Below are 12,605 nucleotides of genomic sequence, written 5' to 3' on the forward strand. Positions count from 1 at the left end.
AGTCATGGTTCACTGCAGCCTTGACCTCTTGGGCTCAAGCGATCCTCCTGGCTCAGCCTCCTGAGTAACTGGAACTACATGCCTGGCTATTTTTATTTTTTTTCTAGAGATGAGGTCTGGCTATGTTGCCTGGGTTTGTCTCAAACTGCTGGCCTCAAGCTATCCTCCTACCTCGGCCTTTCCAAGTGCTGAGATTTCATGCATGAGTCACCACACCTGACCTAAAACTAAGGGTGCTTTTGGAAAAAGGAAAAAAAAAAAAACAAAACAAAGGAAATGTTGGTGGTAAGCAATTGAAGAGGAAGCCAGTAGCTCCATTAGAGCAACAAGCTTAACTCTGTCGTATGTGGACAACTAAGAAGGGTCCTCCTGGGGTCAGAACAAACTTTAAACACTGTCCTCAAAAGCTACTCCTGCAAATGGGCCTGAATTTGTTGGACGAGACCATGGAGTAATTTATGCTCCAGAGCATTATTGAAAACAATAGAGCGACCAGCCAGCAATTAGTGGGTCCTAACAGCTGGGTGTAATACCAGCAAGAGGCAGACAGCCTAACAGATCAGGGAAAGAAAGTGCAAAGAGAGCCCTGCTAGAACCATTGTTCAAATGCCCAAGGCTCTGCTCTCTGAGGAGCAACATTGGAGGCTTCACACTGCAGATAAAATACTTTACTAAAATAGTCAAGCCAAGTTATTAAATAAAGAAAAAATAACCATAAAAACAGGCTGGGTGCAGTGGCTCATGCCAGTAATCCCAGCACTTTGGGAGGCCATGGGAGGCAGATCACTAGAGGCCAGCAGTTTGAGAGCAGCCTGGCTAATGTGACGAAACCCTGTCTCTACTAAAAATACAAAAATTAACCAGGCGTGGTGTCGCGCACCTGTAGTTCCAGCTACTCAGAAGACTGAGGCACAAGAATCGCTTGAACCCAGGAAGCGGAGATTGCAGTGAGCCGAGTTTGTGCCATTGTACTTCAGCGTGGGTGACAGAGTGAGACTCTGTCTCAAAACAACAAAACAAAACAAAAAACACTGAAACAAAACACCAGGGGTGGGGATGGAAGTAGGGGGTTGGAATCAGATTATAACTCGAATTCACTGGGAAAAAAGAAAACAGAAAAATGGTAAGTAGGAAGGCTAATTATAACAAACTACAAGTATGTATTTGCCCTTCTGTCTTGTCTCAGCTTCTTTGAAAGACAAAATTATATAAAGTTATAGTAATGTTAGGTTTTCAACATATATAGTTGTACTGTGTATTACAGTAATAGCACAAAAGGGGAAGAGAATATAGCTATATAGAATTGATGTTTCTATATATAACCAGAAGTTGGTATATATCCAAAGCTGTTATGATAAGTTAATATTGTATGGCAAGTTGCAGAGCAACCACTAAGAAAATAAGTAAGAAAAAAAAAGTAAAGTGAGAAAGTATTAAAGGAATTAAAATGTTACACTAGAAAATATTCAATTAACAAAATAGGAGTAAAGAAAGACTAAACTGGAGGAACAAAAAAGATATGAGATATATAGAAAACAAAAAAATTGCAGACATTATGTTAATAACAATAAATGTGAATGGATTAAACATTTTAATCAAAAGGCAGAGATTGCCAGACTAGGGGAGATCTCACTATGTGCTGTTTACAAAAGATACACTATCAAAGATACAAATAGATTAAAGGGAAAAATGATTAAAAAGATAAACTATGGAAACAGCAACCACAAGAAAGCTGGAGTGGTTATGCTAATATCAGACAAAACAGATATTTTTAAATGCTAGTAGAAATTTAAAAGGACACTTCATAATGATAAAAAAAAGGCCAATCCATGAAGACATAACAATTGTAAATATATATCATTATCTCTCATTATCTGCAGGGAATTGGTTCCAGGACACCCTACGGATAAAAAAAAAAACTTTAGATGTTCAAGTTTGTTATATTAAATGGGATAATATTTGCATATAACTTATATACATCCCCTTGTATGCTTTGTCATCTCTGTATTACTTCTGATACTTAATACAATGTAAATGGTATATAAACAGTTGTTAAATGTTTTTTCTTTGCATTATTTTCTATTGTTGTATTGTTATATTTCTGAATATTTTTGACCCATGGTTGGTTGAATCTGTGAATGCAGAACCCACAGAGATCGAGGGCCTAACAACATAGAGCCTAACGTGGATGTACCTAACAACATAGATCCAAAATACATAAAGCAAAAACTGAAAGAAATGGAGGAAGAAATAGACAATTCAGCAATAATATCCCATTCTCAATAATGCAAAAAGATTCAGCAAGGAAATAGAAGACCCGAACAACACAATAAACCACCTAGAAATAATAGACATCTATAGAACTCTAAATAGCAATTGCAGGATACATATACAGATGGAACATTCTCCAGGGTAGATCATATGCCAGCCCATTTTTAAAGAACTTAATTAATTTTAAAACATTAAAATCATAAAAATTATGTGTCCTCTCCACAATGGAATGAGAAAAGAGATCAATAACAAAAGGAAATTTGGGGTATTCACAACCATATGAAGCAGCGTACTCCTAAATATCCAACGTGTCAAAGATGAAATAAGAGAAATCAAAAAATACTTTTTGACAGCCTGGGCAACAGATTGAGACCCCGTCTCCACAAAAAAATAATTTTAGCCAGGCATGGTGGCACACACCTGTAATCCTAGCTACTCAGGAAAATCTCTTGAGCTCAGAAGTTAGAAGCTGCAGTAAGCTATGATCACACCACTGCACTGCAGCCTGGGTGTCAGAGTGAGACCTTGTCTCGAGGTTTAAAAAAATTTTTTTTTTTGATAAGAGACAATGAAGACATTACATACTAAAACTTACAGAATGAAGCTAAAGCAGTGCTTGGTGGGACATTTATAGCTGTAATCGCTGAAATTAAAAAAGCAAGAAACATTTGAAATCAGTAACCCAGTCTTCCACCTTAAGATTCATAAAAAGAAGAGCAAACTAAACCGAAAGCAACCAGAAAGGAGGGACATAACAAAGATTAGAAATTAGTCAAATATGGAATATGAAAACGAGAAAATCAATGAAACCAAAAGATTTTTCTTTTGAGAAGATCAACAAATTGACAAACCTTGGGTAGACTGACCAGGAAAAAAGAAGACTCAAATTGGTAAAATCAAGAATGAAAGAAAGGACATTACTATTGACCTTACAGAATTAGAAAGGATCATCATGAACAACTGTATACCAACATACAGTTTTGTAATTTATGTTATTTCATGTTGGATAACTTATATGAAATAAAGACATTCCAAGAAAGACACAAACTACTAGAACTTACTCAAGAAATACAACTTCTGAATAGACAAGTAAAGAAATTGAACTATTACTACTGTTACCACCACCATCACTACCCACAGGCCGGGTGCGGTGGCTCACGCCTGCAATCCCAGCACTTGGGGAGACTGAGGCAACTGGATCACTTGAGGTCAGGAGTTCAAGACCAGCTTGGCTAACATGGTGAAATCTCCTCTCTACTAAAAATACAAAAATTAACTGGGCGTGGTGATGGGCGACTGTAAGCCCAGCTACTTGGGATGCCGAGGCAGGAGAATCACTTGAACCCAGGAGGCGGAGGTTTCAGTGAGCCGAGATCATGCCACTGCACTCCAGTCTGGGTGACAGAGGGAGACTTTCTCTCAAAACAAAATGAAACAAAAAACAAACAAAACTACACACAAAGAAAAGCCCAGCCCCAGATGGCTTCACTAGTAAATGTTACCAAACATTTAAAGAAGAATTACCAGTTCTTCACAAACTCTTCCAAAACATAGAAGAGAAAGAAACACTAACTTATCTTATGAGGCCAGTATTATGCCAATACCAACTCCAGATAAAAACATCACAAAAATATTGGGGGAACCTGTCCCCAGTATTTCAACGTAGGTTCTTTCTATTTTCCATAAGTGTCAACTGGCTGAGAAATAAAAAGAAAGAGCACAAAGAGAGGAATTTTACAGCCGGGCCTCCGGGGGTGACATCACATATCAGTAGGACCGTGATGCCCACCTGAGCCTTAAAGCCAGCAAGTTTTATTAAGGATTTCAAAAGGGGAGGGGGTGCAAGAAGAGGGAGTAGGTCACAAAGATCACATGCTTCAAAGGGCAAAAAGGAGAACAAAGATCACATGCTTTTGAGGAAACAGGATAAGGGCAAAATCAGAACTACTGATAAGGGTCTATGTTCAGCTGTGCACGTATTGTCTTGATAAACATCTTAAACAAAAGAAAACAGGGTTTGAGAGCAGAGAACTGGTGGGACCACAGATTTACCAGGGTGGAGTTTCCCAATCCTAGTATGCCTGAGGGTACTGCAGGAGACCAGGGCGTATTTCAGTCCTTATCTCAACTACATAAGACAGACACTCCCAGAGCGGCCATTTATAGACCTCGCCCCAGGAATGCATTCCTTTCCCAGGGTATTAATTACTAATATTCCTTGCTAGGAAAATAATTTAGTGATATCTTCCCTACTTGCATGTCCGTTTATAGGCTCTCTGCAAGAAGAAAAATACAGCTCTATTTTGCCCGACCCTGCAGGCAGTCAGACCTTATGGTTGTCTTCCCTTGTTCCTTGAAAATCACTGTTACTCTGTTCTTTTTCAGGGTGCACTGATTTCATATTGTTCAAACACACATGTTTTACAATGAATTTGTACAGTTAACACAAATATCATAATGGTCCTGAGGTGAGGTACATCCTCACCTTACAAAGATAACAGGATTAAGAGATTAAAGTAAGACAGGCATAAGAAATTATAAGAGTATTATTTGGGAACTGATACGTGTCCATGAAATCTTCACAACTTATGTTCAGAGATTGAAGTAAATACAGGCATAAGAAATTATAAAAGTATTATTTGGGACCTAATACATGTCCATGTTAAAATGAAATCTTCACAATTTATGTTCCTCTGCCGTGGCTCCAGCTGGTCCCTCCATTCGGGGTCCCTGAATTCTCGCAACATCTCTCCCTTTCTTTTTATATAAATGTGCCATGGTGCTGAAGTCTTGTTTGTTTTCTCGGTTTTCACGCAGGAAAACCGGCACACTAAAAACAAGCCGATTAAACAAAGAAACATAATTCCAAAATTTACTACAATGGAGCTCCCAATAGACTTAATCCAAGTCATGGGGTTTAGTCCGGAAAGACTTTGTGCCACCTGATCTAACGCCTCAGCTCCAGGCACAATGGATAAATGAGCTTGAGAGGCTTCAAAAATTTGTTTCTTTAATTTAGTTATGTCCAAGGATAAATTATCTTCCCTACCCAGAAGGTGTCCTTTGACCATTTCCCATGAATGATCAGTCTTGTAGGAATATGGTGTGATACAGAAATCAGAAGTATTCCAATCACACTGCATTTGCATGTGATGTTCAAGACTCATTAGCCGATCCCCAAGCCAAATAATAGACTGTCTTAAATCATTAATTTGATTAGCTAATTTTTGATCAGTGCCTTGTTGAGAATTCCACATTTGGGTGGAATTGACTTGCCAATCATTAACAAAATGAGCCATTTGAATAGATTGATGTAATGCCATTCCGGCAGTGGTGGCCTGTGCAATGACTGTAATTAAGCCCATGATCACAGTGATTAAAGTGAAAACAAATCTCTTAGATCTTTTGAGAATTCATTGTAACACTTCATTAATTCAATGTACTGAGGGGGAAGATTCCCAAGGTCTGGGTAAAGTTACTGATAACCAAATTCCTTCTTCTACTCGAACCAACATTATACTTTTCCTGGAGTCAAAACGGGAGTTAACACAAGTGTATAAATGACAGGTAATGCATTGGATAGTTTGATTGTCCAAATTTTGATATTTCCCACTAAAAACATGTAAGGAGGCTTAACACAACTCTGTATAGGAAGAGTCAGGTTGGAGGTAAACAAAGCATAATGTTTGAATGTACGTTGATACTGAGGGAGAGGAGTGGCGGTGGCAATACCTGATGTTCTCCGTCGTAAAGAAGCAATCCAAAGTGCCCGGGGATGCCAAAGAGGTAGAGGGGCATACCTGGGTTGAGAAGAATTATCATAATGCCAATTGAAGTCCCATAAAGGGGGATCGGCATCAAAAAGAGGAAAAGGGTTCAAAGGGGATTTATCTTGGTGTTCAGAATCATGGATTCGAGGGGCGGTAGTGGGGACAACAGACAGAAAAGTTTCCGCTTCCCATACTCGCAGTGTGGACATGGCAATAGCCAATTTCCAAAGGTCTGAGTGTTCTGGGCTCAGAATGGGGAATATCATACAAGGCCTCTGGGGGTAATGCCCTTATCTTCCTATGTTAAGGGAAAGAAAGAGCGGAACCTTCTATGCAAAATAGGATGATGATCCTCATCATCCCAGTAAGAAATAAAATAAGTAGCCTCCAGCCATTCCCTTCTGCCGGAGGAGCAATTGTTTTTTAAATAGCCCTTTGGTGCCCAGTCTATTATTAAACCATATGACTCATTTTTTAATACTGCTGCATGTGAGTTAACACAATCTTCCCAAATTAAAGTTTTAGATGGGCCCTCAAAATTTTTAGGACATGGTTTTCCTACAGGTTTTTTGTTTTTTTGTTGTTGAGATGGAGTCTCACTCTGTCGCCCAGGCTGGAGTGCAGTGACACAATCTCGGCTCACTGCAAGCTCCGCCTCCCAGGTTCACACCATTCTCCTGCCTCAGCCTCCTAAGTAGCTGGGACTACAGGCGCCCGCCACCATGCCTGGCTAATTTTGTTTTGTATTTTTGGTAGAGACAGGGTTTCACCATGTTAGCCAGGATGGTCTTGATCTCCTGACCTTGTGACCTGCCTGCCTTAGCCTCGCAAAGTGCTGGGATTACAGGTGTGAGCCACCACGCCCGGCCTTCCTACAAGTTTATATTGAAAGTATGGGGTATCAACTACAGACCATTATCTCTCTCTCTCTCTCTCTTTTTTTTTTTAATCTGAGTCTCTCTCTGTGGCCCAGGCTGAAGGCTGGAGTACAGTGGAGTGATCTCAGCCAACTGCAACCTCTGCCTCCCGGTTCAAGCAATTCTCCTGCCTCAGCCTCCCGAGTAGCTGGGATTACAAGTGTGCACCACTACACCTGGCTAATTTTGTATTTTTAGTAGAGACGGGGTTTCACCATGTTGACCAGGCTAGTCTCAAACTCCTGACCTCAAGTGATCTGCCTGCCTCAGCCTCCCAAAGTGCTGGAATTACAGGCATGAGACACCATGGCAGGCCCAGATCATTGTCTCTTATGAATATAAATGCAAAATTCTCAACAACATTCGATTAAACCAAATCCAGTAACAAAAATAATTATATTCCATGGCCAAGTGGAATCTATCCCAGTAGGGCAAGATTGGTTTATCAACCAAAAGTCAATCAATTTAATATATCATATCAACCGAATAAAGAACACAAAGCATATGATCCTCTCAATAGATATAGAAAAACAGTATTTGCCAAAATTCAACTCCTTCATGATAGCGCTCAACAAAGTAGGAATGGATGTGAACTTCTTAACCTGACAAAAGTATCTATGGAAAAACCAAGAGCCAACATAATGCTTAATGGTTAAAGACTGAATGCTTTCCCCCTAATATCAGGAACGTGGACAGAAAATCCACTTTCCCACTTTATTCAACATTGTAGGCAAGAAAAGGAACAAAAGGCCTTCAGATTGGAAAGGAAGAAGAAAAACTCTTATCTAAATATGACATCTTATAAATAGAAAATCCTAAGGAATCTACTCAGAATCTACTTGAACTAATATATAAGTTCAGCAGAATTGCGGTATGTAAGATCAACATACAAAAATCAATTACATTTCTATACATTTGGAATAAACAATCTGAAAATGAAGTTAAAACCATTTAGGATCAACAGGAATAAAATATTTGGGAATAAATTTAACAAAAGAAGTACAAAAACATATACTCTGAAAACTACAAAACATTGTTGAAAGAATGAAAGAAGACCTAAATAAATGGAAAGACATCCCCCATCTTCGTGGATTCAAGGCAGCTATGCTCACCACTGCATCACCCATGCATTCCCAAGTTCATAGAGTCTGCTGTTCAACTTACAAAGTATACAACCCATAACTGCCCCCTCAAAATTAAATAACTTATTTTATGATGTCAGGTCTTTATCTTGGGCTGTCAAGTCAATCCATCCCAAAAGTAGGAAGTGGGTCACTTGATACTTTAGGTATGTCTCCTTAGATTTATAGTTACTTTTTCGCAATCTCCCAGTAAATGGAAAATAAAGCACTATTTTTTTTTTTGAGACGGAGTCTCACTCTGTCGCCCAGGCTGGAGTGCAGTGGCGCGATCTCGGCTCACTGCAACCTCCGCCTCCCAGTTTCATGCCATTCTCCTGCCTCAGCCTCCCGAGTAGCTGGGACTACAGGCAACCGCCACCACGCCCGATTAATTTTTGTATTTTTAGTAGAGATAGGGTTTCACCGTGTTAGCCAGGATGGTCTCGATCTCCTGACCTCGTGATCCGCCTGCCTCGGCCTCCCAAAGTGGTGGGATTACAGGCGTGAGCCACTGCGCCTGGCTCAGTGGTTTCTGATGAAACTATAATTTAAAGCTTTTTTGCAACATTTATTTGGTAAAAGTTTATTCTATAGGATTTTGAGTAGTTTCTAATATTAATTTGTATAGTTGTTACCTAAAATAATGAATGATAAATAAGTTCTGTGTTTATGAAGAAATATCTTATTAGAGCCATGTATCAACATAACTATTTTGGTTTTTTAAAAAATTAATCAGCTCCCCTATTTATGTCTTAATGTAGCCTTTTGGTCACCTATTTCATTATCCTCCTTGGGATAAATAGAGAAAATTGAAAGGGAAATGGAAATCTTCTACTTTTAGAATCTTTGATTTGACCAAGTTGTAATACTTATACTATTGGGCTAAATAAAAGGGTATCTATTACCTAATATAAATTTTTGGAAGTGCATGTAGACAATTCTGGAAAACAGGGAATCTGTTTACAGGTGACTGGCAATTATTACAAATGAAAGGATGGGACTTTGTGTTTTGTTTTGGTTTTGGTTATTGAGGTGGCTGATGTTTTGGTACTCCAGAGTAGGTTAAGTGTGCATTATATGGTGATGGCAGAGGTTTCTGATATGCTGTATTTGAGAAAACATGTTTAAATATATGCAGATTTTAGTAATAGTTTTAACGGCAATACTCTTTGCAAACTCATTTGATTATATTTAAGGTAATCATTATTTTGTGAAACTATCGCTATCTGAATCTAGAAATCCATCTACATGAAACTGTATGCTAAATTGTATATAGCAAAATATTAAAATCAGTGCCTTATGGTGAATCCAAAGTGATTAAAAGGAAACACTGCTTTTCATTTATGAATACATGTTTAAGAAAGAAAAATGTATTTCATTTTTAGATTATATAAATGGTGGTGAACTTTTTACTCATCTTTCTCAAAGAGAGCGTTTCACAGAGCACGAGGTGCAGATTTATGTTGGAGAGATTGTGCTTGCCCTCGAACATCTCCACAAGGTAAGACACATCATTTTTCAAGTTTCTTTTCTGAAGTCTGTTAACTAAGGTAATAATGGAGCTAGAAGAGCTAATGTTTTTACATGTTATTGTCTTAGTGGACATTATGAAAGCACACTTACAGAACGTTACCAATTTTCTCAATTTCATAATTCCGTTTGAAAAAATATACTTTCCAATTGTACTTGCTATGATAGAGATTAAAAAGAACCTAAGCAGATTTTGGCTTTTATCATGAAAAATCCTAATGCTTATTTGTTACAAAGTATCATTATAATAAAAGCTTTTAATTACTAAAATAACCAATAAAATGAAACCATCAGTCATAATACGTATTTCCTTCATTGTAATTTACTGCACTGCAGACTCTGCCTGTACATCTTCAGGGTGTGTCCTGATGAGGTTGGAGAATAAGAGTTGTTTCCCATTCTTGCACTCTGGCTCTCTTTTCCATTTGTTTTGTCCCTGACACCGTCTCTTGCTTCCACCCCCTCTCGCCTCCATTGTCCCCAGGTAGGATGAACTCTTACTAAAAAACTTTAAATGGAATTCATGTCTGTGACCCTATGCAAACTGTAACAATCAGTTTAAACTTTAAGAAATGTTAGTGCAGATAACCATTAATCTTGAGCCAAGAAATTTTGACTCAGTTTTTTGTTTTACTTAATGAGGAAACATTATAGAAGCAGTCATTATGTAGACTGGGCTTGTGTTTTTCCTCAGAGACGGAAAGTACTCAAGTAATTTTTAAATTAGGACAATTCAGGTACATCATGAAGCCACCCTTCCTTGTCATGTTGTATTCAGGTCCTACACTAGTTTAAGGTAGAGATTGAAATGCTGATTGTGGAGCATAGAAAAGAAAGGAGAGAATTGAAGGGAAAAGGAAGGATGAAGGATGACATTTCTAAAGGGGCAAGCAGCAAGGTGGAGGTAACAGATGGGTGAGGCTGTGAGAATAAATTATGGTAAGATGTAAGAAAAAAAGAGATCAGGAAAAGGGCAGATCTAGCCCAGAGCAGAAATAAGACCTGCCAGGTGAAGGGAGATGGTTCAAGGGTAGGAATCTTAGGGAGACTGAATGAAAAATGTATGAGAACAAGGAGGGAAAGAAACCTTTGGCAATGGGGGGTTGAGGGGCAGGGCTGCAGCACAATGGAGAAGAAGGGGAGCGAGGTGCAGTCAAGTAGGCACTCAAACTGAGGTAGCAGAACAGACACTTGGATTTGTTTTGATAGAATTACTGATACGGTAACAAGCTTTAAGATGATTTTTGTGGGATATAGGATAGTTAAGACATTTTCTTACCAGAAACTATTGGACCCAGGAATATGCTGCAAAGAAAGACCTTTGAAATGTATGATTTAGGGCAATTAGTTTATAATATAAAAATGATGGTAGAAATCATCATAAATATGAGTAAGAAACGAAATGAATAGCTCTAGTGAGTAAGCTAGGAAGTCCAGTGTAGTGGTGCAATCTCGGCTCACTGCAGCCTCCACCTTCCCAGGCTCAGGTGATCATCTCATGTCAACCTCCCGAGTAGCTGGGACCACAGGCACGTGCCACCACACCCGGCTAATTTTTGTATTTTTTATAGAGATGAGGTTTTGCCATATTGCCTAGGTTGGTGTTGAACTAGACTCAAGCAATCTGCCCGCCTCAGCCTCCCAAATTACAGGCATGAGCCACTGTGCTTGTCCGAAAATCCAGTTTTTAATTTATGTGAAACTTGCTCGTTATCAAACACAGAAGTAAATAAAACTATGAATATTGGATATAACTGTAATTGATATGGAATGAGAGTAATAATAGCAAATGAAATCTCGGTTAACCTTCTCTTAATCTTACTACCCTAAAAAGATACAGATAAATATAACGCAAAGCCAGCAATGTTAATCTTGATAAAGCTACTAACATTGGGTTTCACAGGAAGAGGCAAAAATGGATGTTTACTTGCAAGTGATGAGGTGACGCAGATAGTAAATTATTTGTTTCTAAAATCTTTTCCAAAGAGGTTGTTTTTTAGGAAAAAGCATTTCCTGGTTGTTAGATGCATATAATGCTCCAAGTCAATGTCTGTTCAATATAAGCTTTAGACATTTTCCTTCCTGTCTGTCTTGTAGAACACTGGGGCTCTTAAAGGAAAATTGCCTAGTACTTGTGTTTTGTTGTGTTGTGTTGTGTTGTGTTGTGTTGATACAGGGTCTTACTCCGTTGCCCAGGCTGGAGTGCAGTGGCACGATCACAGCTCACCGCAGCCTCAACCTGCTTGGCTGAGGTGATCCTCCTACCTCAGCCTCCTGAGTAGCTGGGACAACAGGCATGCGCCACCACACCTGGCTAATTTGTGTATTTTTTGTAGAGACAGGGTTTTGCCATGTTGCCCAGGCTAGTTTCAAACTCCTGAGCTCAAGTGATCCTCCCATCTTGGCTTCCCAAACTGCTGGAATTACAGGCATGGGCCACCCACACTTGTCCCTTTTTTGTTCTGTTCTTTAAAAAAAAAAAAAAAAATAGACACAGGGTCTAAGAATAGACATAAGGTCTCGCTCTGTTGCCCAGGCTGGAATGCTATCATAGGTCGCTGTGGCCTCAAGCACCCTGAGCTCAAGTGATCCTCCTGCCTCAGCTTCCCAAGTAGCTCTAGGACTACGTGTGTGCCACCACACCCAGCTAATTTTTTTTTTTTTTTTTTTTTGAGATGGAGTTTTGCTCCTGTTGCCCAGGCTGGAGTGCAGTGGCATGATCTCAGCTCACCATAACCTCCACCTCCCGGATTCAAGTGATTCTCCTGCCTCAGCCTCCCAAGTAGCTGGGATTACAGGCATGTGCCACCACGCCTGGCTAATTTTGTATTTTTAGTAGAGTCGGGGTTTCTCCATGTTGGTCAGGCTGGTCTTGAACTCTCGACCTCAGGTGATCTGCCCACCTCGCCCTCCCAAAATGTTGGGATTACAGGCGTGAGCCACCACTCCTGGGCCAGCTAATTTTTTAAATTTTTTGTAGAGATGGATCTCAGTGT

At 39.3% G+C, this 12,605-nt stretch overlaps 1 protein-coding gene across 5 annotated transcripts in view; it reads left to right on the forward strand.

Moving 5' to 3' along the window:
• The window catches only part of RPS6KA5 (ribosomal protein S6 kinase A5), a 190,521-nt gene that overhangs the window by 99,288 nt on the left and 78,628 nt on the right, over positions 1–12,605 (forward strand). For 4 of the 5 annotated variants that reach the window (XM_032134602.2, XM_032134601.2, XM_058429864.1 and 1 more), the window contains one exon: positions 9,465–9,580. The exons of the other annotated variant lie outside the window; for it this stretch is intronic. In XM_032134602.2, the coding sequence (XP_031990493.1) occupies positions 9,465–9,580 (116 nt within the window). The remainder of the gene's footprint in view (positions 1–9,464; positions 9,581–12,605) is intronic. 5 annotated transcript variants of the gene reach the window in all.

The sequence above is a fragment of the Hylobates moloch genome, unplaced genomic scaffold (assembly GCF_009828535.3).
Source record: "Hylobates moloch isolate HMO894 unplaced genomic scaffold, HMol_V3 SCAFFOLD_16, whole genome shotgun sequence".
Lineage (NCBI taxonomy): Eukaryota > Metazoa > Chordata > Mammalia > Primates > Hylobatidae > Hylobates > Hylobates moloch.